The 26,422-nt window shown below is 44.8% G+C and overlaps 1 protein-coding gene across 4 annotated transcripts in view; it reads right to left on the reverse strand.

Annotated features, from left to right (window-relative positions):
- Positions 1-1,665: 1,665 nt before the first annotated feature.
- The window catches only part of LOC8051751 (death-associated protein kinase 1), a 198,538-nt gene continuing 173,781 nt past the window's right edge, over positions 1,666-26,422 (reverse strand). For all 4 annotated transcript variants that reach the window (XM_040211939.3, XM_040211936.3, XM_040211938.3 and 1 more), the window contains 4 exons: positions 20,088-20,270; positions 15,907-16,113; positions 8,648-8,820; positions 1,666-5,456 (listed from right to left, as the gene is read on the reverse strand). In XM_040211939.3, coding sequence (XP_040067873.1) covers positions 4,745-5,456; positions 8,648-8,820; positions 15,907-16,113; positions 20,088-20,270 — 1,275 coding nt within the window. In that variant the 3' untranslated portion in view covers positions 1,666-4,744. The remainder of the gene's footprint in view (positions 5,457-8,647; positions 8,821-15,906; positions 16,114-20,087; positions 20,271-26,422) is intronic.

Below are 26,422 nucleotides of genomic sequence, written 5' to 3' on the forward strand. Positions count from 1 at the left end.
TAGTGGCATTAGGATTGAGGCTTTGTTTTCCAAGGTGTCTGACGCCCTGCTCGATTTTGGCACAAACAACACCAGTGTTTGCGCCAGCGCGTAAGTTGACAAGTATCGTCGGCTGGCCGCTCAGATCTTGGAACGCAATCCAACGATGCAGATCGCCTTTTCTTCCGTCCTTCCGAGGCGGGAGAACAGGTTCTCTTCGATGGAGTGTCAGCGTAGTCAAGAGTGCCGAGATCCAGGTGTTTAATGATCGGCACAGAGACGTGAACTGGCTCCTGCAGGAGTTCTGCCGCAAGAAGGGCTCCGCTTTCATCGCTGATCTCGTGGACGAGTGGCATCTGTGAATCGGCTACTGTTTTATTTCTCATGGAATAAACTGTTTCTGGAATCTTTTACCCAGTTTTCTCGATTGCATTCTCTCAGTATGTTTGTTATTAATGGGACTAATGCATGTTTTCCCTTTTCTCGCAATCTTTGTGTGATTGCGAGCGTGCGCGAAAGTCAAGAACGCATGGAGCGGTGAGCACGTACTTGCCCCCTTTGATACACATAAGCTCACATTAAAACACTTCGAACCAAGCCAACCACACACACGACGAAGCTTCTCCGCCTCGCCTCAGCAGCGATGCACACATCGGCGAAGGCCCCAGAGGCCGCACCCGCACCGCCCGTACGCACGGATGGCACCGTTGGATGGCACGCACGCCGCCGCCCTGGACAACATAACTATAAAAATATATATTGGTACTATTTCTATGATGTATGATATTTGCTACTATTCTTAGAAAACAGTAAACAATTGATGAATTGTCTAAAACTTTCTAAGGTCACGTGACATATTAACTTTTAAAACAACAATGAAATGTAACCGCTTTATTTTTACATCCTATATTTACTTATAAGAAAGCATAATATGTACATAAAAACAAATTATCTCCTTATATCCTAAGTCACCTGACCTTTTGCGTGGATGGAGCCCTATCTCCTCCCGACTTGGCTACGTCCCCACGCGTGGATGTAGCCTCGGCCATTTTTTATAGTGACTTCAACAGAATAAGCTGGCATGCACAAAGAAATGTGATGACATGTTTTCAAGTTGACAGTTTCACTGAATAGTGACAATGCTTTGGTGTACACAAAAACATGTATGCGTCGTTTGAAAAAAAAAAAAACTATTCCTTTTTTAACAATGGTGTTGATTTTCCTGTGAAAGTTATGTTTCTCCACTGTAAAACAATTAAAAAAAAGAGTCCTACTGTATATTTTTTGTCTGAAGGTGGAATTTCGCAGAATCTAGAATTTGAAGTTTTTGTGAGTGGCTGGGATGTGCTATACAATGTTGTAACCGGTCAAAGGGAAATTTGATTTGTACCAGTTATTCGTAATGTGCTTTTGCATTTATTTTGAAAATCCTCGCTCATGTAATGTATCCAAAAGAAAGTCCTTGAGTCAAAATAAAATTAAATGATATGATGATTGTTCTAAGACTGGCTGCATGGTGTGGTGGCTATGACATTAAGACTAGAAGGAATATGTAAAAGCCTTGGCAGAGTAGCTAGCAGCTACCAAGGGACACGTCATGGCTGGCATTTAAGAATATACAAGCACAGCATCAGAAAATTAAGCATAAAAATTCATAAAGTTAATGCATGGGAAAGTCATCCAATATAGCCTCAGATTATTTTTGTCTTTATTTTCTTGAAAAGATAAAGCCACAATCAGAGACATGCATAACAATGGCAGAAATGTGTGGATAAGGCCCAAATCTGTTGTCATATCATAATGAAGGCTTGGTCATACAAATCGGTACAAAAACTTCTTTGCTTTTGCACAACAGCCCAATGTGGAAATGCAATCATGGTGAATGATTAGCACAAAGTAATCACTTTGTTTTAATAAATGTTTCTTCTCTCACGGTTCTATATTGGCATGTTATAAGCATGGAAAAAGGCAAAGCAATATTTGTTCATGGCTGAATTTAAAAAAAATCTTTCTTGGCACATTTAAGGGCTCTGTAATGTGAAAGGTTGCCTATATGTTATACATGGAGAAAACTTCACACTATCTTCATATTCTGATAATACCACTATGCTCTACTACCATTGGGAATTAAAAAAATGTGGCAATGTGTGGAATGATGCTTGTAAATGTAAATCAAATTTATGCACTCATTCTTTTAAAAGATACTAAATTAAAAATTAGGTCCAAACATTGTGCTTTAAAAGACAAAGGTTGTAAATAACTGAACATAGTGTGCTAACATGAAAATCTTTGCAAAAGGCCCTGAAAATTGCCATGCACAACATAAATAATATTACTGTCCTTCATTGCAGACAAGTGAAGCAGGCACACCATGTTTACAATTCATACAACCAGGATATTGTAAAGCACCACAATATATCACAATCTGTTAGCTTGTAAAACACAAAGGCAGGCAATAAGTCGACATTGTGACAGTAGTTTGATAGCACACATTTGTTCACTGTCACATAGTTACATGTTGCCAGTCAAAGACATGCTCCCCAACAAGTAAAACAAACCTCGTTGGATAGCTTTACCCCTAAAATCAAAAAGCAGGATCTTCACAGGTGCACAATCTCTTATCAATATTAGTGATGGCTCTACTTGTTAGTGAGGTATAGAGTTATTCTACAATATACTATATCTGATGGGACCACTGAGCACTGCTTAGAAGTGAAGTATAAAAACAGAACTACTAAGTAGTGTTGTGTAAATATTCGAAGTTTCGAATAATACACTATTCAATATTCGCTTTGAGAGGAACAGCGATATTAATATTTTTTTAAGTGTTGATCACAGCCAGTTGGGCTTGCTTAGCACGCTTCTTATCGAGCACGGATGCACTGCGAAGAAGCAACACCTGTAAAAGCAAGCGCCACGGGTGTTGTTTCTCCGCAGTGCACCGGTGCTCAGTATGAAGCGCACTCAACAGGGTAACCCGCAGCAATCAACATTTGGCAGAGTATGAATATTGCAATTGTGACCTTGGGATAAAAGCACACTTTCAAAGCGGGATGATGCATGCATGTACCTGGTGTATTTAAAAAAAAAAGAAACATTTTTGAATGTTCTTATCCATATTGCAGTCGAATTTTCAGAAATTAAGCTATTGTTGTTATCCAAGAGTATATGATAGGCAAAGATGTCATGAGAACCTGCACTCATCATTTGTTAATTTGTTTTCTTTCAAATTTGAGATTGAAGAAAGAGTGTTTGCATATAGCACGGTTTGTAAATCAACTCAGTTAGATATAGCTGGGCATCTCTATAGGATTGATTTTATGTCAAATTCGTTGCTTACTTGCCAACCCAAGGCATTAGACATTCTGAGGTCACAGTGCATAAATATTGTTAGATTAGAATTAGCTTATAAATGAAGAAGTGAAAGTTTGGAAACAACCTTCACGAGTTTAGCTGGGGTTTTTGCTTAAGCATGGCGCAACAGTAGTGAAAGGCTTGGAGGAACTATTCAATATTCGATTAGAGAATATTCAGCCAAAACCACTATTGGCTTCTAACACAAAATCCACTATTTGCACATGACTATTATTAAAATAAAACATACCATCAGGGCTAATAAGATTTGGCAAAGCGTATGCTGGCACAATGACAATTTTGAACTTGTTTTGATCTTCCAGTTTTTCAAAGCTGCAATCTTCTCAAACCCTTCTGAGACAGTATGGTACAACTGGCAGGAAAGGAGACAATCTTCATCTTATAAATTCTGGTAGTGTTCTTTTGATTTGGAGTATGTAACTGCATAAAGGAAATCAGGCATAATTTTTCCCATTTCTCTATGAACTCCTTCCCGTGGAAATCTAATTTTCGTAAATTACATAACGACATGAGTAAGCGTGAATATGGCATGCTCGACTAAAACTGAATTCACACACCAGCAAGCAGCTGGCACATAATATATTATGCTTTCTCCATCTCAGTTCCATCAGAAAATGCACATCACACTAGCCATAACAAGCAATTGCATCCACCTATGTACACATGCAAATAAAACGATGGACCTGGATCCAATAACTCGCTCACATAAACTATGGATTCTATTCAACACACTTTACAAACAAACATATAAAAAAAACTGCACTAACCCAGCCGTTGCAAAGGAACAGGTCCACAACCACACCACTCAAGGTTCAGCACTCTCAATCAAGCTTGTGACAACCATAACAGCATGTAAACAAATTCTTCTAACCCACTTTACGCAGTCTGCAAAAATTGGATTCTCAACGTATGGTGTTCCGATCTAGTACAGAGGTGCGGATAAGTGGCAGAAGATTCAAGTGAAAATATCAACTGACAAACTTACATCGTTGAAAAAAATCCCCGTTTTGGGCAATCTATGACGATAGTTAGCAGACAGGGCAGACGGTGCTCGCTTACTTGAATGTGCTGCCGACAGATGGAGCAAGGCGGGATGACACAAAATGCAGCACCTTAACAGATCATCTCTGTACAAAAGTGGGTACGAAGCATTTATTTGCACGCCATACAGTTGGTACTAAAAATGGTTAGCACGAGCGAACGACAGCTCGGGTGGGGAAAGTAGCGTCACGTGGAGTTGCGACATTACGAAGAAACTGAAAGTGAAACCTCATCCGTCGTATCTACGGAACCACAGCACCACGTATTGCCCCTTCGCCAGTCAGCAGACTGCTCGTTCGTGCCAATATTTTTCAGCACCGACCGTACGTTGACGAAACATTCAAGGACTCTAACGAGAGATGTTGGAGCTGGAGGCTGCCGACACCGCTGCCGCATTGGCGGCTGCGGAAGAGATGCCTGCATCGTCATGCTTTCCTGGCGCTGACGCTGGCGCGACCGCCACCTTGACTAACGGCGACGTCCCGAGCACGATGTCCGCTGCGTCGCCCCTCCCCAGCTCGTCCAGCGCTCGCGCCAGGTGCCCGATCGTGCTGTCCATGACCAGAGTCCACTCGCCAAGCACTCTTGCGATGGGGCTCTTCCCCCCCAGCAGGCCGCCAGACTCCTTGGAGTCGGGGTCGAGCTCTGGGAGCCGGTCGGTCATGCCCAGCTGCACGGCCAGGAGGCACCAGTCCCGCCCCAGCTTCTCGGGCGGGTCCAGGGCGGCGCCAAGGCGCTGGCGCGTCAGGAGGGACAGCTGGGAGGCGTGGGTGTCCGGCCCGCAGACGAGGGATGCGCAGCCCGCCACGAGGTCCCGGCAGCAGAGCAGGTCGCAGACGGATTCGAGGAGGCCCGTCTGCGGGTGGGGGACCTTCGCGGCGAGACCTCCACCATCCGTGAGCATGGCGCGCATGACGAGCCGCGCGGGGTACCGGGCGGGGCGGGGTGCGTGGTGCTGGAGGTCGACGGCGCTGAGTAGGTGGCGCTCGAACTGGGTGCCAGGGCAGATCTCGCCCAGCACGTCGTCAACCACCATCAGGAGGTCTTCGAGGAAGTAGAAGCTGCATGGAGAAGAGTAGAAAAAAGGATGTTTGGAAATGTTGTCTGAAAGCAGAACAATGTGTATCGGTTTTACATTCATTGGGCAACAAAGAAATGTATCTTTTAGACCATATTGAGAAGCAGAGAAAAAAAAATTGTGAGCCATTGCACTCTGTCAAGGCGGATGACCAGCAAAGCTGTTTAGCACGTGACACAGACCCGCCCTGAGAAGCCGGGGGGAACTAGACACGCGCGACGGGACCGCCACCCCAGGAAAGCGAAAGGAAAGGAAACTAGGCACGCAAGCGGCTTCGAACGACGACATGGAGAGGGCGGTGCGAGCTTAGACATGGCCGACACAGGTCGCACAGCGGCAAATCTTTGAGAAACCTTTATTATCTACCCGAGAGGCCGGCACCTGCAGCAGTAACTGTTCTAAAACAAAAGCCTAAAACAAATGGCATCTTGCATATACTCATCAAAGCTTTAGTTTGGTCATTTACTTTGAATTTTTTATACGGGGAAGGCGTGCACGTGCGGCGGTGCGAGCATAGAGTTTTTAGTCACTGCACACGAAAAATCCACAGAACCCTAACCATAAACAGTTTCGCTGTAACAATGGATAAGTGCAGATCGAACTAAAAGTTGGGCCAAGCCCAATACTCTTAAGTTGAAGATTCAGAACCATTTGCTGGCACTACTGAGAGGAATATCATGATCAGTGGGAGCTTAAAGAATGAGTGTGGATAGCTTACTTGCCCTCCTGTTTTGGTCAACTCAGTGATCTGATTCGTGTGAGTATTTTGGAACATCTTTTGGAGCATATAAACACAAACCTCATTTACATTACTACCACTGCGAATATTACGTTAAGATTCACATATTGGCTGGTCCAACTACAAGAAAATTACTCTTTGCATTCCCACTTGTGTGCAACCTTTTGTTAGCATCAAACGTGCTGCAGGTTTAACTCCCACCAACATAAAAATAGCTGTTGAGTTCTGCATAGAAGCATCAGATATGGCAACATTATGCTGATAGATGAAGGACAGTATAAACTGCTGTGAATGGTTACTTTAGGTATGGAATTAAAGGTAAACCAAATGGGTATATTCCCTCGAAATAACCTTGGAATAGAATAATTTTGAACACCCACACTGATGTTCCGTTCAAGTTCTTAGGGTTATAATAAAACTGTCATTCTTAATCCCCCCCCAAAAAAGCATTTGTCACATGATCATGAACATCAATAAGATTTTAGATGTAGAACTTCATAATAACAAACATCAGAATGTGGACAATAAATATCCTTATTTTATAAAATCATTTCAGGAAAACTCATTAAGGTTATTACCAAGCTTCCAGCAACTGCTCCGGCTAGTTTAATTTTAATTTACCCTACTCACTGTGCCATCAAACAGATAAAACCAATATAAAAGTGATAACTGAACAGACAGTTGACAAATATGCCTATAGAGCAGTCCTTATAAATCTTCTCACAATACCCAAATATACATGCTATATCTCATATCTAAAAACAAAATGACACCAGAATAATGCAGTCTATTATATATAGTAGCTGTAGCTTTATTAAAAAGGATACTGCAACATACATCTAAACCAGCACTCACCAAGTTTCTTTTTTTTTTTTTTTTTAAATATAATATAGAGGAGTGCTTTCTCCTTAGCACAGGAGTTCGCTGCAGTTGTCGCTTCACTGCAGTGCGCACCAGTGCGTGGTGAGACGCGCACTTAAAGGTTAAAATTTGGTTCAAAACAGTCATCACCAACTATCCTAACAAGTAATTTTACTTCCAACGGAATCTTCTTCTGCAGGGAACAAAACTAGTTCCCAGTTTCCTTCCATCTTGCACTCTTCCCTCTTGCTCCTCCTCCCCCAAAGGAGTGGGGCTCTGAGCTACTCCCCACAGAAACCAAGGAGGGTTTCCCACTTTCTCGAATAAAAAGGAGGAATCAAGGGGCAGTTTCCTCCTTTCTGGCTGCCTGCTGGTCTTTAGCAGATCAAACTAACCTGTCAGAACAGACCACAAACGTGAGAAATATTGTGAAACTTCCGAGTACTGTCAGTGTTCGACAGAGAGATAAGGTTAAATAGCACATTATTTGAGGCGATAATTGACAGTTTTGAAAATTCGCACCAGCCTACCGTAACAATCTGGCTGTGTAACGGGGCCTGAAAAATTATATTTTAACTATTACTATGTTTGATTAAAATTTGGTGCAGTGTTGCCACAAAATCATCATATTTTGGCAAAATGTAGCAGGACCTAGTAGGGTAAGCACTTTGGCACAAATGGCACAGCAATCACCCCACTGTTTACTACAGCTGGAAACTGGGCTATGAGAAACTAATGCTGGTCTGGTTAGCCCGGTGTTTTCAAGGCATTGTTCGAGCTACCAGACGTAAAAATTTGATGGCCGAGACTTCTTCAGTTTCTCCCTAAAGAATGCACATTCCGCATGGCGACTTCTTGATGCAGCTACAAGTACTTTGAGTGCATATTCATAAAAAAGTCAAGTAAGAACTTTATGATGATTTCTTTTGATGGTTCATGATCAATCAGCAGCTTTGAGAAGGGATCATCAACAACTGCCCCAAAGGCCTTGCAGTAGTCTTATAATCTTGAAAGTACAGGTGACAGCCAAATGCATTCTCAATGGTTCAATCGCTCAATGGCATATTGAATTCATATGCATATACATTCTCAATGGCTTATTGGCATATGGAATTGAAGTTCTCAAGAGAACTTTAATTCCATATGTTCTTGCACTTGATACCACCTTTCAGTTATATCAGACATTTTAGAAAAAAAAGCGTCTTCAACTTTTGTATCTTTTTCTTCATTTATTTTACAACATAGGTATACCGAGGTATTTACACAGAAATCACATTTTCCAGCACAAAATTTGACTGCATCACAAAAGCCATCTTTACAAAATGGCTTCCCTCTTCCCTCATTTCTAGACTGCATCCAGAGGCATCACGAGTACCTGAATATGTAAACTTTAACAAGCTCTATTTAACTAGAGTCAAACAAATAAAATATTTTTGAAAAGTGAAACAAAGAAAAACATCATAAGTCACAAATGAAACACAAATACAAAACCCAAAAAACATTCACATTTCATGCATTATGAAACCATTGTTTCGAAGTAACCATCAATATTTTTGTAAATGAAATCTGCCCACCAGTTTGAGGAGGAGCCCCTTGGTCCGCGAACTTTGACCTCGAGGGCGCTGTCACTGTCAACCAAGGTGAGCATGCCTTCCAGAGTTCCGCTGCAGAACTTGCTGCCCTTTAGCCACTGGTACAGGTCGTTGTCCGTGTCAGCATGCTCCATGGACGCCCTCCGCAGTTGAACCTGCATCGCACGAGCAATGAGTCATTTGTCATGCAGACTCCCGTAATTCGAAAAAGTCAATCGTCGAAGCAGTTCAGGCCGCGGTGCCAAGCGCACGTCGGGCTAAGTCACTTTATTTTTAGAGAGGAAATACAATGAGGGTTCAAGCAATGTGGGCGTGGCCAAAGTGAATCCTGCACAGCCGCCTGAAGCTGCTTGTCAAATGGGCCTTTCACATCGTTGTGCAGTTGCTCCAAATGGCACTCGCGTGACAGCGAATGATCCCTACAAATAGCTGATATCCAGACTAGAGCCCTACCTGATGTTGTTGCTATGCGGAGGGCAAGTTCGTCTGCTTCTTGCGCAGGGGGTAGCGGTGACGTCAGAACGCCGAGCCCTGATTGGCTGATCGCGCCCCCCCTATCTGAGCGTCGTCTGCTCCTTTGCAATGTCGTCTGCTCGCAACGTCGTCTGCGTCTGTCTTACCTTTCCTGCGACTTTCGTAAGTCGCAGGCAACGATGTTACGCCAAAAATATGCGTAAGCCATAACTTAAGAACAAATTTGTATTCACGAAACGAAATTTTCGCAAGTTTTGCGCAGGTTACGACGAAATCCTACGACAGCTTTGAAGCTGTCGTACGCACTTCTTACGATCAAATCAGCATGGCCGACAGCGTCGCGGTCGCGACGACCCACGGACGTTTATTTTTCTATGTGCGCTTCTCACGCGTCCCGACTTCAAGCAGCAAGAAAAAGTGAAAGCCGTTTACCACTCCCTGTAACGCCGAATTGGAGCGCAGCTCTTCAGGAGGAGGGAAGGGTACTGAGGGCCACGTGTTCTCGGGGGGGGGGGGAGGGGGTCACGTGACCCCCCCCCCCGAGTGCACGTGACATTGGTGGGGTCACGTGGGGGCAGTCACATGCCCCCCTCGGAGGTCACGTGACCTCGGGGTGTCACGTGACTCCCCAGGTCACGTGACCCCCCCGGGTCACGTGACCAAAATTTTTCCGCTAGATTTAGCGGGGAAATTTTTCCGCTAGATTTAGCGGGGAAATGTTTTCCGCTAGATTTAGCAGGGAAATTGTTTCCCCCAGATTTAGCGGGGCAAATTTTCCGCTAGATCTAGCGGGAAATTTTTACGCTAAATTTAGCGGGGAAATTTTTTCCGCTAGATTTAGCGGGGAAATTTTTTCCGCTAGATTTAGCGGGGAAAATTTTCCGCTAGATTTAGCGGGGAAATTTTTCCGCTAGATTTAACGGGGAAATGTTTTCCGCTAGATTTAGCAGGGAAATTGTTTCCCCCAGATTTAGCGGGGCAAATTTTCCGCTAGATCTAGCGGGAAATTTTTACGCTAAATTTAGCGGGGAAATTGTTCCGCTAGATTTAGCGGGGAAATTTTTCCACTAAATCTAGCGGGAAAATTTTTCTGCTAGATTTAGCGGGGAAATTTTCCTGCTAGATTTAGCGGGGAAATTTACCCATAATGCACCGCGCGGTTACGCCGACGGCGACGCCAACGGCGACGGCGACGCCGACGGCGACGGCGACGCCGCTCAAGCCGGGAACGGGCGCCTAAGAGCTGCGCTCTAAAAAGTAAAAAGTACTTGAAACAGACCACGACGAACAAAAACGCTGGATCTACAAACACCCGGGAAAAGCTACAACGGCCATGATTCTACCGAACGCGACCAAGAGAGCACGGCAGTTAGGCCTAGCAGGCACTCCCGGACTCGGCGACCGTCTGCCCACGACCGGCTGGCGTGCTGAGTGGAATATGCCCGCGCGACCCTTGTGAACCCTTCCCGTATTATACTTTGATCGCTGACCTCACTTTTGGATTAAGAGGTCAATTTCTTCCTCTTGTTATCTCCTTGTTTCCCGAGGCAACGGTGACTCTCGCCGGTGAAAAAGCGGTGAATCTCCGACAGACGCAGGAAAGGTAAAGCAGCCATCGCTTTGACTAGCAGACGTAGAGCAGACGACGTCAACTGCGCCAACCCGCCGACGCTGTTAAAGAATGGGGGGTCTCGCTGCACACGAAAGGAGGGACAAAGTATTTGGGAGGGAACTTGCACGCTCACCTCCCGGTTCTTAGTAAACAAACCTCGGCGCCTCGGGACACCTCGCCAGTGAGTCCTCTGAATTCCCTCCTTGATGCGCGTCTGCTAGTTGTTAGACAAAAACAACGTACCGCTCGAGTTATTTCGTCTGCCCTCTGTGAAAGGCGAAGTCGAGCTCGCATGTAAAGACCTGCACTTCTGAAAGTCGCAGGAAAGGTGAGACAGACGCAGACAATGTTGCGAGCAGACGACAGTGCAAAGGAGCAGACGACGCTGAGAAAGGAGGTCGCGATCAGCCAATCAGGGCTCGGCGTTGTGACGTCACCGCTGCTTCCTTTCTCATGCGCAGAAGACGAAAATGAGCCCACTTGCGAGGCGTATAGCTTGTTGCAGGTGAAGAAAACTAGGGAACGCTTTTCCTGGGAACGCTGGAGAGGAAGAGACCCTCCTCACTCCCCTCTCCGGCGTTCACTCTGCTAAGTGGAAAGGGTGAAGGGCTTCGTGGGAGGAGCTTCTTAACATGCAACAGAGTGTAGATACCAATAGTTCGCAAATTCTTCCCATACTTCTATCTAGCATCCCCGCTTATCTGTGCATTTCTTTTCATTGAAACACTTTATAGACACCACTTCAATATGCAGAAGCTTCCTCAGCCCAGCACGTGCAACCTCCTCAGCCCAGCACGTGCATGCTCGTCGCTTTGCAAAGCGAGCAAATCACGTGCCATAAGCACAAACACCGAAAATAAAACCAGCCAAGAGCTTGTCTTTTTTCTTTGGAATAACCATATTAGAGGAGGCGTCCGAAATTAGGGCTTACTAATGAAAAAGCTCTCTTAATCTCTTATTTTTGTCCATTGTCAAGAAAGTCTAATGCAAAGAGAATGTGATCTATGGAATGTTGACGAGTGATGCTCAGTTATACAGCATGTATAACCCTCTTAAGGCACTTTAGACAGCCCGCAAGAATCAGCTTCTCATCATATCCCACTGCGGTTTACTACTGAGGTGCAAGCAGGTAGGGAAAGTTTAGAGCGAAAATATCAGATACCTAGTTCAAAATAAAAATATCAGAGACATGTTCTGGGCAGTCTACGCCGCCACTTTGCAGATGGCGCACGCGCATAGGTATAAGTGCTGCCTACAGATGGTGTGCACTGAGTCAAGGGAGCACCAGCCATCTTGGGCTATGATTAGGGGTGTGCGAATACCGTATTTACTCGCAGAATGAACGCACTTTTTTTTCCGAAAAATCGATGCAAAGTTAGGGGGGGCGTTCATTACGCGAAGTAAAATTTTTGTGTCCATATTTACTCGCATAATGAACCGACCTTTTATCTTGAAAAATCGAAGCAACTTCTTATCTCTTTGCGCGCGGCGCCCGACCCCGTAACCAAACTAAGCTGTGCAAAAAAAGAAAAAAAACTCCTCTTTGTTTTCTTTCTTCTAGTCCCTCCGGTTTTTTTTTTTTTTTTTGTTGTTGTTGCCGCCTTTCCCAAGCTCATTTGTTTGCTTAGGCGAGGGCTCTCCGCTAATCTTTCTTATCTCCTTGCGAGCGGCGCACGACCCCCCGTAACCAAACTGCGCTGTGCAAAAAAATAAAAAAAAGCTCCTCTTTTTTTTTTCATTTCCTTGGGTTTTTTTTTTTTTTTTTTTTTCTTCCGCCTTTCGCAAGCTGCTTCGTTTGCTTAGAGGGCTTCTCCGCTCCTCTTTCTTACCTCCTTGCGCGCGGCGCGCGACCCCCTTAACCAAACTGCGCTGTGCAAAAAAAAAAAAAAAGCTTTTTTTTTGTTTTTTCTTAGTTCCGCGGTTTTTTTTTTTTTTCTTTTTGCCGCCTTTTGCAAGCTGTTTTCTTCGCTTAGAGCGCTTCTCCGTTTCTCTTTCCTACCTCCTTGCGCGCGGCGGCGCGCGAACCCAAAGTCCAGACTGCGCTGTGCAAAAAAAAAAAGCTTTTCCATGGTTGTTTTCGTTTTTTTTGCTTCGGTTGGATCTTTGCCAATTCTTTTTAACACGTTTTGCAAGGCGCTTTGTTCGCTCACGCTGCCCATGCATTCGCGACCTCGCTGCACCAGGACAGAGAAGTGCGTTCATTTCGCGCGCGTGGGGGAGGGGGTCAAAATTTTGACGTCCGAGTTGGGGGTGCGTTTATTACGCGAGTGAAAGAAAAAGTTGAAATTTTGAGAGCCGACTTCGGGGGTGCGTTCATTACGCGAGTGCGTTCATTGTGCGAGTAAATACGGTATTCAAAACTTCGAAAATAAAGGTTGCTATTCGATTTGATTCACTTCATACCTTCGCTGCAAGTATTTGAATATTCGAAGTATTCAAGTTCTTCGAATAGTTCAAAAACTATGAGTAACACGGAACTCGCTGATTAGTGCCAACTTGAGGTCGAATTCCCTGTTTTGTTTTTGGAGTGCGCAGCATGGTTTCGAGCTTGGCAAACCTAAAAGCCACCCTAAGTGCCTTTTTTTTTTTTTTTGGTATGAAGTACTGGAAATTTATTTGCACACGGTAGCACGATCTGTCCGTCACTTGCCATGATGTCTGGATCGCGGAATTGGCGAAGTGGTCGTGAAGCAAACGCTGCGATAGATTTGATAAAGGACTATGACGTTAAACGGCACGTGCATCGTCGTGAGCACAAGTGCGAGCGACTACACTCACTACAGTCCTTCCTACAGTCACTACAGTAGCCAAGGTACTACGGATCGGATATGGATTTATGGCTGACCTTGGCTATTGACGATATTTGACTCGCGTTATTTTCTGCTTGATTTTCCAGTTCATCAGTTTGCCAGTATTCCTTTTGTTATTTATTTCTACCTGTTTTCATTTGTAAAAGTAAAACCAGCTCCCTCCACCAAAAAAAAAAAAAAGCATTCTTAATTTAGTGTTTTTTGTGGTGCCCTCTATTGACAGAACTATTGCACACAGAAAGATATGGAGCAAAGTCAGTGTGGCTGCGCGGTGTGATCAACAATCTCCAACTCTACTGTGGCCTGCCGAGCTGCCTTCGCTTGTGTACGTCCGTTTACGTTCATTTGGTTGCGTTCACCCGCGTCAAAAGAGATTGCACAAAGTCAGTGCAGCTGCGTGACGCTATCTTCGACTTTGTATTGTGGCTTGCCGACCAGCCACCACTTGTGTACTTTCGTTTATGCTGACATGGTTGCGTTCATTGGCGACGCTATGTTCGACTAGGTTCTGGCTTGCTGACCCACCTCCACTTATCTACTTTCATTTATGTTCTGTAACTTCACTCCCTGAATGGTGTTTTATTGACTGATCTTTTATTTCATCTGTTTTCTATCAGTCACATGTGTGACACTTTTCTTATTGCAAGAAAACTTACCTTTTGCGTAAATGTTTGTTGAAAAAAAAAAATTCCAGTTCTGCTTTGATTGAGCATTCTTGTGTAATTCACATCAAATAGAAAACATTTGCGTTAAAAATGTTCTTATTCAAAACTACTATTCTTATTCAAAAATATTTTATTCGATTCGTAACCTTTATTATTCAATTCGATTCTCTTCTAAAGATTTTGATATTCGCACTCCTCTAGTTATGATAGCAGACAATCTTGCAGAAGAACCTGAATAGGCCGGCGCTCCCTCGACGCGGCGTACGGCGTCTGTCGGCAGCACTTCTCCCTACGCGTTCATTGTCTGCAAAGTGGTGGCGTAGATTGCCCAGAACAGGTTTCTGTGGTTTTTTAAAGTGAATTCCCTGATTTTTCACTGTAAACTTCTACCCCCTGCTTGCACCTCTGTAGTAAATTACAGCGCAACACATTAAGAAACTGATTTTTGCAGGCTGTCTAAGGTGCCTTAAAAGCGTCGTTTTACATGCTGTAGACAAAACCATTTAACCCATTCGCTTCCAAAGCCGGTGATCCGCCGGCCACTTCCGCCAAGGTTAAAGTACGAGAAGCCGGCGAATCACCGTCCTCCGGAAAATGCATTGTTTCTTAAAAGCCCCAGTAGGTGGCGCTTTCCTGTACACTGGTTTCTGGTTGTTATGTTTAGTGTCTTTTTCACACCAGATGGACATAGTTATCCACTATTTTCGAGCTTTGGTTGTTTATGAAAAGAAAACAAAGCTCGCAGCTTTGTTTTCTTTGTCAATTCGCTCGCTGCGTTTGAAACGTGGCGTCCCAAAAGAAGAAGACGCTCACATGTGAGGAAATTCTCGAGCTGGTGTTCGAAAGAGATTACGAAAGTGACCGTGGCAACGATCCAGAAGCTATATCGGACCAAGCAAGTAGCAACGATGAGAGTTACGGTGAGAGCTGCAGTGATTGTGAAGGCGATGTGTGTGGCAATTCACATGTCCGTCGCTTCAAGACCCATACCCACAAGGTACTCTGAGTGCATTGCTTCCGGAAGACATTCCCGAACAAAATAAAGTAAAAAGTGTTCACCTGCGAGTTATATAGCGGAAGTTATAGAGCTTTCTTTACGATACCATAACACGGCAGTACGCGGGGGAGAAAAGTTGTGCAGTACAGCTCGCGGAAACAGGCGTTGATGCCGTGGAAGCAAAAGGATTAAAAGAGCCAATGAACGGCATGCGATGCATTTATCGCAATCAAATTTCGTGAGTGTGGATTTTTGAGTAAGATGCAAGAAAAGAAAAATCACAATTTCGACGCACAAGGGGAAAAACAAATTGTCCGATTGACACTGCTACTCGCAAATGCATGACACGTGCTCGAATCGGCTCCATCTGCTTTTGGGTATTCATCTCAAAGAAGCTTTTGAGTTTTTGTTTCACGTGGCGCCATTGTGTAAGTAGCAGCCTGTGTCAACCAGACTGTTTGTTTTTCTACCTAAGAACAGGAATGAAACATTCTCTTCTTTTGGTGCATTTCTTTTCAAGATACTTGGGAAGCCTGACTATAATAAATGCCCCACCTAAAATACCATTTTGAATATCTCATGCCCGACATTCTTCGGCTCAGTGACACTTTTTGACACACTTTAACCAAAAAGTGCTTGCAAACACCCCTCGTAGTACCGCCGTGGTGCCGTAGTAAACTTGCCTGTATCCTGGAAAAGATGGAGGCGAGAGCGTGCGGGAAGTCGTCGAAGGGCAGCACGTGGACGCCGCAGTAGACACCGCCGGCGTAACGCGGGTCGGACGGGTCCCAGAGCCCATCCAGAGTCTCCACAAGGTTGTAGCAGGGAAACTCGTATTCCACGTCTCCGTCGTTGTCGCACTGGGTGCACATCTTGAGATTCTCCAGTACCTGCGTACAAACAAGGAGTGATGTAAACAGCAAGGAACCACGAGTGAGCTCCACCGATGATACGTCGAAGATTTATTAAGACTGCTCGGGAATCCTGAATACACAATAAAAATCTGCCACTGCAAACGCCTTTATTTTCGCGAGGGCCCAATTTTTGCTAATTTTGCGACTTAAAATGTATCGCAAAAATTGAGATGTTTACAATTCCCTGTAATGCCAAATTAGAGCGCAGCTCTTGAGGGGGGGGGGGGGGGGGGATGGTATGAAGAAAAGGGTATCCTCTCCTCCTCCTCCCTCCTCATCCTCCTTCACCTTCCCTCCCTCCCTCCTCCCTTGTGAGATGAAACATGACTCTAGTGATGTCACTCGTGACCCTCATAAAAGCCTTGTGAAGGAAACACGTTAACACACGAAAGGTATAAAAACTGGCGTCACGAAAGGTACCAAAAACCGCGATTTGCCACTGAACCACGAGATGTCGTTACTTGTGCCAGAATTAGCGGAGGCGTTATATTCCTCCAAAAAGACTTTTCTTTCTTGTCCCTTGGCTGGCATCGAACAAGTGACCTTTTGTTCAGTAGTCCAACACGGTACCCCTCTACCACGAACGGAAGGCTACCACCACATCCATAAATCATGTGTCTGTCTTTAATGCATTGGTGCTTGGGCTTTTGCCTTCAAGTTGTCTTAGAAATAACATTAGAGACCCTGTGAATTTTTTTATTCTCTCACCGCCAAAGGGATTGCAGTGGGGAGTGGGCAAGGACATCTGAGCAGCACTCACAAAAAAGAGAAGTTGGGTAGGTTAACGCATAAAAAGAAAACATAAATAATCAGAACACAAAACGACAAAAAAAAAAAAAAAGCTCAAGCACGTCTTGTGAGTTGTGAATGCGAAAGCATAGAAGCCCCTCCGACGATGTGGATGCTAGAGGCGGCGCCATGTTTGTTGGCGGCAAGACGAGCAGAAGCCTCCAAGCGCGTGCCAATGTGTCCATTTTAACCGGCGAGGGGCCCATAGTGGCATGGGGCTGCAGCAGTCAGTTTTATCAGCGCGCTGGGAGCACGGACATGCAGCGCCATCTGGCTGCGGTCTTTGGAACTGACGCGCGCCGCGGTCAATGGGAGCCTCGTCGCCACGCGCCAGCCAATGAGACCTTTGGGATCAGGGAAACAAGGCGCCGTTTTCGCGCTTCAAACTGACGATGTCTGCTCGCTCCATGGGACAGTTAATGCTTTCGCATTAAAATTGTATCTTTAAACTTAGAGCTTTCAGTAACGTTGATGATAAGCGCGGGAAGGCGATTTCAATCCAACAATGTCATGGGTCCCTGAGAGGCGGTGTGGATGGTGATGTTGGTAGTGTTTGAGAGATAAGGGGGCGACGTGGGATGGCGAGAAAAAACTGGGGGAAGAGAAATAAAAAAGGGTGCGACCAAGCAACATACACACAAAAACAATTAGGGGTCAGAAAGTGCCGTAAGAAAAGTTCGGGATCTGGGGCAATCGCCTTCCCCCTTAACCCTTTATGCCCCTTGTCCTCTTTTCCACGTCGCGGGAGAGAGGGGGGGTGAGTCGCCCCCCTCCTCATCCCTCTGTTTTGACGCTTGTGCTTAGAGGCATTCCAACTGAGCAACAACGAGGAACAGAACAGCGTGATATTTTCTAAATAATGGTTCTAGATTTTCTGGAATTAAAACGGTTGGCGTTACATGACCTTAAGAGCAGCCATGACAGTCTTCCAAGCGAGAGGCTCATACCAGAGCCTGTAGTGTTCAGGTTTATTCAGTGACGTCCTTCTGTAGTTCCTACCCTTGACGTCAGGGTCAGGATTATCAGTCGTGAACGACAGATTCGATGATGGGTGTTTGAATCGACTGTGACAAGTTTGATTGCGCAAGAAAGAAGCTTGGAGCCATAGCGTTTTTAAAACATCACCGTCAATATTGACAACCTGACATTACTATTATTTCCGTTGATAAAAGCAGAATTAATCTCAGTTTTGCCAATCTTGGGAAGCCTACCACACCGACGCTTTTGGTAGCCTACGTGGCCAATAATTGCGACTTAGAAAAAAAAAACAATAAAATGATTTTATCCCGCCGATGGGCCCCCACCTGCCTGGAGGCGAAATTCTCCCATAGGCAGACTACGCTACTCGGCTGGTTCCGACTCGGCCAAGTCGGGTTACACTTTAATCATATGCAAAAGGCAGAGAGAAAGGAAAGGAACTGCATGAATATTTTCAGTAAATTCTGCTCTATCGGCGGAAATAAGAACGATATCAGCCTGTCAACTTTGACGATGTTGATTTTAGAATGGAATTACCCCAAACTTCCGCCGTCCTTTTTAGAGACAACCAAACTTGTTAGTTGCAGCCGATAATCTTTGCCGTGAAGTCACACATAGAAACCACGGTAGTCTCTGTGCGCTCAATCGTGCTGCTCTTTTTGGGCGCCTAGGGAGTCGCAGGGATTTTTTGCCCCTCAATGAAAAGGGTCGCGAAGATAAACAGATCTGCGGGTCTGTGAGAAAAGAAAACTTTGCGGCATTCCTTCTGCCCCCCCCCCCCCCCCTTCCTTGCTACGTCGTAATGCAAAGAATTTTTTTTGTTCCCCGAGTTTAGCGGCCGTGTGCTCCAAAAGGTTGTTCCATTCAACGTGCCAACCCATTTGTCCCCTGCAAAAAGCAAGTGCTGTACTCCATTCTCTTAACCTGTGGAGATACCGTATTTACTCCAGTAATAGCGACACTGTTTATGAAGAAAACCTGAGGGTTCGCTTTTCCACGGAGCAAGCGGATTGCCAATCACCGCGATCGACAGCATGATTCCAGCAATTTACAGGACAGGGATAATGTCTCCACGCGAAGATACCATCTGTGAAAATTGCATTTGTATGGAGAATCGTGTTATCGATCTAGTTATTCGCTATGTTATTTACGCACAACGCGATGATTGACTGTATATCTGTTCTGCGGGACAGTAGACACAAGGTCCTTGTTCATAAATAGTGTGGTTATTACTCGAGTAAATACAGTAGGTATACATCAGAATGACTGGCAGATGCCTCTACACTCGCATTGGAAAGCACTTCCTTGAAGTAACCCGAGGATCCAGAGACTCTCTTCGCCCCAATGTGGACCATAACCTATTTGTTCGAACTGTGAGCTGCACTTCCATGCAACCGGAGTTTTCGAGAAACACAAGGACAGACTTGGCAGAGAAATCATTGAGTCCTATCGGATGGCCGGTGGTGATCCGATGGGATCGCCTTCCCTCAGATTATCCAAGAATGAAGTGGAATGTCTGAGGTAAAAGTTAAAGTAGTCAGATCCTTTTCTTCTTTTTTTCCTATTTTTTTTTATATTTCTTTCTTTTGTTCTTGTTCCTTTTCATTTTTTTTTTTTATTAACAGTTCCCTTACATCCTTTTTCTCTTCTTCCTTAACAGACTCCCCTTTCTCCCGATTTTGTTCTTTTTTCCTAAGTGTTTCCTTCATTTTCCGAGAGATCTTGGGGTGGCAGGGAAGAGAAGGGCTGACGCATTGAGGGTGGCATCATTAAATGTCGGTTGCTACTCGAAAAAACTTACTGTTTGTCTCTCTCCCTACATGTTTTATTCTTTTGTGTTTTTCAAAGTTGGAAAAATACTAGTTTTAAACCAGAGATGACTGCCCTTAGTAGTCAGCAATGCTCGCTTATCTCCCGTCGTGGCCAAGTAACACCATTTCTGCCGAAGTCGCCACTAGCCAGAACCCTGCAATTACTAGAAGTGCAATTAGAGCACTTTACTTTGATGATCTATACAAGATGAGATACAAGATGGTTGCGTTAAGAGAAGCTGATGCGATATTGGACTATAATGATAAATTTTATGAATTAAACGCAGGTGAGATACTTTTTCTGCTTTCAGGCAAACCCAGGGTTATCTTCACTGCAGAGCAGAGGCAGACAGAGAAAAGGGAAGAGCTTGCCTGTAGGAGATCTATGGCGTCGGCCTCGGGGTAGACAAACTGGAAGTCTTCGACCGTGTAGCAACCGGTCACGCGCGAACGCTCCAGCTGCTCCTGGGACAGCAGCTCTCCGATGACTGAGTTGCAGAGCCACTTCGGATTCAGCACCACCATGTCTTCACTCTCAGACTTTGTGTAAAGGACCTGCAAACAGCACCGGCATTTGTCAGCTCACAGCTGAGAACCGCATAGAGGGAAGAGCATTTCAAGTGCACCGTATGCTTTTTGGTTTGAACCGGAAGACGCTGATAAACACCTGCTGGTGGGAAAAATACAAAATTAGTTACAACTAAAAAAAATCTTTTACTGAAAATTTTTGCCCTAAGCGAGGACTGATTTGAACGAAAAATCTGTTATATGGCGGGCATCTAACCATTTCCGTTTTCCAAACAGGTACAAATGTTGATAGGCTGACCGCCAGGCAAACGCTGATGCAGCGCTCGTCTGCTCACCGATTGGACATTAATGCCAGCCGAACGTTTTCTTCGAGTGCATCCATGTTACTTCTGGCAGCGGGAAAACATCAAATGTTCTGAGGTGCAGCGGTGCTCTCCTCCGTGAAACGAGCATTTCCCAGAGAAAGAGTGCAAGAGAGAATGACAGAAACATAAAGAAAAAAAAAGCAGAAGCTACATTAGACGTGCTTGCTCTGCAGCAAATAGATGTAGTTCGAGTGTTTGGTTTTGTTTTGCCCAAGCTGACACCAAAGCTTTACCTGGTGCTGCCGCACTGCAAATGTTCTGTTTTCTGCAAGCTCCGTTTACCGCATCTCACACTCCAACAGCCTCTGAGAAAGTTGCATTTACATTGCCACCACAGAAGATGCATCCAGTTACCAAACCAAGCCAATCCATGTGCAGCCAACAAGCCAACATAGAATCTAAAATGGCGCCTTCCCGGTGGTGTTTCCCGCCGCTGTTCCCGCAGATCACTTGCGACGATTTTGTCAGAAAAATCTAACTTTAAAATTTCAAGTAGTCGGTAGTGAATATGCGCCATTACTATTGGGTAGGCCGCGGTTCCTCCTTCAGGTCCGAAATATCGAACAAGTCCGAACTATCGGCGCCCGGATAATCGGTCAGCGACTGCATACAAAACATATTGCTTAAAAGTAGAGTAACGCCAAAAAGCATTGGCCGAATTTCCTTATGATGTGATCGCCGTAAAATCGACGACCTAATGTTAGGTTTATTTTTTCCCACAGGTTTGTCATTTTTCGGTGTCTGCTTTCAGTGTGAGATGAAAAATTGTCACTTGTCGGTGCGCTGAAGAAAAAAGGACACGAGATTTGTCAACCTCCAGGGAACATAAATGTACCTGTATAATGTTCTAGCACTGGAGAAAACGAAATAAGGGATATTGTCCTGAAAGAAAGGAGTATGCTCTCATAAACAGTTCAGTGTAGGTTGTGATCCAGACAAACCATTGTCAAGCCTCGAGGTTCGATGTCAGCTGGTTCAGTGAACCTTCAGACTTTTTGCGAAGTTCGACAAAATTTGACTTATGGACAGTGTTGCCTGGCTTCAACAATAAGATTTCGTATTTTGGGATACAAGTAATTTACAAAGTAGTTTATTTTTTATTTTATAAAATGATCAACAATGTTCATGCGATATAAAAGCAAAAGAAGGTACTTTTAATGCATTCGTTAGTTAGAAATGCAAACCAGTGATGCAACAATTATTGCATGTTCCCTCCTCCGAGTGGTGTAAGCTCGTTTTCAATATTTTCTGGCAAGCGCAAAATTCATAACACCATAAGATGTTACAGTAATTATTGCTATTTGGTGTAGCCCAAAGTTGTGTAACTGATTACATACTTTAAAGGGACCATGAAATGACCTTTCTACTTTTTCCAGATAACTTTTACATTGAACCGTCAATGTTCACTGAATGCCGAACAGGCATCCGCTTTCGTCTCGGTTTATTAACTTCTACACAAAAAAATTAATGAAATATCGACTTTTTCTTTCTCTCCAACTGACCGCAAAACGAGCCCTGACGTCCGCTGTTTCCGGAACCGGAAGTTCTCTCGGCAGTAGGAGAATGGGAGCGTTAGCGGCGACGAGTTGGGGTGCGCCGGTAGGTTTTACTTCGCTGATGTCACCGACGTATTTTCTGAATCGGCGCCTCTCATCGCCGCATCGCAGCTGAGCGAAATTCAATGAGATATTTTGTGCTACAGCGACAGCATGGGACTAGTCCCATACGCCGGTATGCCTGTTGGGAAGTGCAGCGAGTCTTCCGGTGAAGACTCCAGAAGTCAACCCAACTGTCATTGTTGGTAAAAGGCGGCCCGTGTCAGTCGTTTGCAAAGCGACGTAGATGGAAACAAATTGCCGCGGTGTTTTTTGCGGCCTCGGAAATGCAAGAGCGAGCTGACGTTAAAAAAAATACGTTTGAACTACAAGTGTCAGCAAGAGCCACGTAAATACCTGTTCACACTCGGAGCGGACGCGCGCGTTCGATGGAAGTGCTATATTCGCGCTGTTGGTAAGCGCTTCGGGACCGATCTTTTACGATTGCAACTCGATACTGACGCGACACTCGGCAAGGAAAGGTTGGACCGGCATTGCACGTATACCTCCCACGAACTGTTATAGCTCGACAGTGACGTGCAGTCTGTCAGAATAAAAATGGCATACCAATAACAAAGTGTACATACCGTGTTACGAAGGTAATCCATACGGCGTTTATTTCAGCTCTATATCACACAAAACAAGAAGATAGAATCGACGAGTCCCTTTTCGACGAGTGTTCGTCAACACTGCTTCGGAAAACAAGGGGAAGATATTGACCTCACCTCTTAATCTAAAATTGAGGACAGCGATCAAACTATAATATGGGAAGGGTCCACAAGGGTAGCGCGGGCATATTCCATTCAGCACGCCAGCCGGTCGTAGGCAGACGGTCTTGGGACAAAGCAACGCTGCGCCGAGTTGGAGTGCCTGCTAGGCCTATATTCTGATCAGCTCGCTTTGTCGGAGTCGATGGATTCGTGGCTTTGGTCGCTTTTCTCGGGTGTTGGTGGATCCAGCGTTCTTGTTCGTCGTGGTCTGTTTTGAGTACTTTTTTTTCTTGCTGCTTGAAGTCGGCACGCGCGAGAAGAACACGTAGAAAAATAAACGTTCGTCGATCGTCGTGATCCAAGTAACTAAGTCGGCCCTGGCCTACTGCGCACGCGCAGTAGTTGCTTCGTTTACCACACGATAGATGGCGCTTGGCTCTCAGCATTATAAAATTTCGCAATTTTCGCCACATATCTCTAATTATGCTACAAAATGTGGATCTGAATATTATTTAACAAAACTTTTAGGAAACATTCGAAGGCTATTTATTGTTTACGATAGCGGTGCTGGTGAGGTAGGCTCTTACCCAATAGGCGACGTGGATTCGGCTGACGTGCTCCATTTCCGCAGATGCATCGTAGTGAAAAGGCCGAGCTTTCAAAGGATAGAAGGCGCAAAAGAGTCCAGTTTTCTTTTAAAAGTTCTATAGCAAATAATTTTTTTTGGCTCCCTATTTTTGTGTTTTTGTGTTTCTTTTCACATCTTTTACGACGTGCAGTGGATGAAATTCGCTTTTAAAATCATTTCATGGTCCCTTTAATAGTTGTTCAAGGGTCATATTTTAAAACTTGATTGATGAAAATCAGCTTTAAAAAAATGGGGACGAAGAAAGGAACAAGCACGACAGGACGGAGCTCATTTTCTCCATCCTGTCGATCATGTTTGTTCCTTTCTTCGTCCCCCCTTTTTTTTTTTTTTTAAGCAGATTTTTATTAACCATGTTTGATTAGTACCAGCGGGCCCAAATTACTACTTAATTGTAGCTCTTGTAAAATTTAAACTTTTGTTGTCCCACAGAGATGTATACTTGGCCCTCTTAATTTTTTTTTTTTTCTATCTTTGGTATCATTACATGTGTAGCAAATAATCAGTTGTTTATTTTTCCAGATGACATTAGGTTTTTGAGTGTCAACTGCAATGTTCTGCAGCAAAATGTAGCCGGATAGTTCAACTGGTGTTTAAAGGGAAGCTACGGAGCTTCTTGGAAAAAATGAGTTAGAAGTGAATTCTAGTGTATTTTTACCCCGTGAACCCGAATACCCAAACCATTGGCTGCGTAAGTATTGTTAAACGCGAGAAAAACGCGAAAGACAGTCACTGTCCGTGACGTCATTGACAGCTCTTTTGGCTGCCCAAGGCTAGGGGGGCGGGGCTTCAGCCCTATTTTGAAATTGCTCTTGTGGCTCTCCGGCGCGTCGCATTGAAATATAATTTTGATATCTGTTATTCTAAAGGCCAAATGAACGCAATTCATGCGTTTTTTCTCAAATGTAGAAGTGCCCCATCTTCCCTTTAACAGTTTGCAACTAAATCTTTCAAAAACTAATTTATTGAGTAGACATCACAATGCAGTAAGTTATAACCGTGTTTTGGATGGAACGCTAATCAAACGTGCCTCTGTTGTAAGAAAACTTGGCATGTACATAGATATTGCATCGACATTTTCCACTGACATGTCTCTTATCATTGGTAACGCAACCAAGATGCTATGTTTTGCATTAAGCATCAGTTTATGAGCCCAGTCACCAAAATTTATGTATCTAGTGCTCTGGTTAGATCAGGGCTAGAATCCTGCTCTATTTCTTTGAATTTTTTTATTTAAAACTCGGGCAATAAAATCTGTTTGAAAAAGGTTACATGCATTGTCTGTGATTACTATTTGAACACCAATTGTATTTTGAATACCGTAAAATACCGCGGAAGTGCCCATTCCCGGACAAGCGCCCACTATAAATATTACCAGAACTTGGGAATCGTGCAAAGTACACGTTAAGTGCCCACCCTCTCGGAAACGCCGGCGGCACACGCGACGACCACCAGCGGGGCGTGGATGTCCACTTTCTTGCAGTGGAAAGGAGGAAACTATTGGACACGAGGACTGAACTTTATTATCTAGGTCACCCAGGCACTGTGTGGGGTTCCCACAACACTGGAGATGTTGAACTGATAGCGATGTTAGGACCAATAGAAGTGCAGATAACGCAGATGGACCTCAAGACAAACCCAACTAGCCACGGAGCTTTTGTTAGAAAAACCTTGGATAAACGCTTCCCATTTCGACTCACTGCCGCTGGACCGACACTCCTCGTGCGACAAGCAACTGGATACTTACGGTACTATGCATTCGTACACAATATCCAGGAAGGTTGAAGTCATTGACTGGCGTCGGGCAAGAACGTGAGTCGCACCTCTCGACAGTTCAAAATCGATTGTAAACACATCCGCGAGTGGCACTCGCAGTACGACACGCTGAAGCATCAGGATTACGGCAAACAGAAGATGAAGCAGAAGTTGACTGATGGTGGTCCTGTTTTTAGTGATAAGTTAGACGACGCACTCTTTGAGTACCTGCAGACTGATTGAGATGCTGGCCATGAAGCGAGTAACCGGCTTCTAGCAGAATAAGCGCTTGGCATTGTTGTAAACCTCAACCTCGCAAACTTCAAGGCGTATAGACAATATATCAAACGTTGGAAAAAGCGGTTTGGGGTAACTATGCGCGTGTCGACCAACGATAGTCAGAAAACCCCTGCCGACTGCGCAGAAGCCGTCAATGCGTTTCGCGCTAGGATTAGAAGATTGCGAACGTGCCAAGCCTACACGTCTTACAACATTGCCAACATGGATCAAGCAATGGTCCGCATGGATAACCCAGCTGTTATGTATTGTTTGCATGGCTCCTAGTGCCACCTATAATGTTGAATATATACCACAAAAAGGCCAGCCCCATTACAGCAGCCATGCGGGTTGCGCCAGACGCTTACCATCATAAACAATGTGTCTGTGTGACAATTTCCTAATGGAACACAAAATACCACGAGCGACGTGTACCCACAAAGTGGCTGGAGAAAGCAGTATTAGGATTGCAAACACTGGCTCAGGGTGTAAGATAGACAGGTGGGGAAACGGCCCATAGAAGCCTACCGCAGCGCCGTGACCGGATTGTGTACTTATCTGCTTGCGGGTACCGCCGATTTGCGACAGATGGCGCTGCAACGTGAAGAAAAAAATCGGAATCGGATTTGCATGGAACTCTATGGGAGAGTGCGCAAAATAAACCGAGAGCACGACAGTCCTCCATTGAAAATCCACGAGAAACCATCTCCGTCAGTTTAACCGGTCGCCACCGGTCGCCTACCCGGAGTGAGAGTCACAGAAAAAGAGAAAACCGAGGGGGACACAATCCGGTCGCTCATTTTGATCTCGTTTCCCCACCTGTCAATCTTAC

This window comes from Ixodes scapularis, unplaced genomic scaffold (genome assembly GCF_016920785.2).
Source record: "Ixodes scapularis isolate PalLabHiFi unplaced genomic scaffold, ASM1692078v2 PGA_scaffold1__304_contigs__length_218370807, whole genome shotgun sequence".
NCBI lineage: Eukaryota > Metazoa > Arthropoda > Arachnida > Ixodida > Ixodidae > Ixodes > Ixodes scapularis.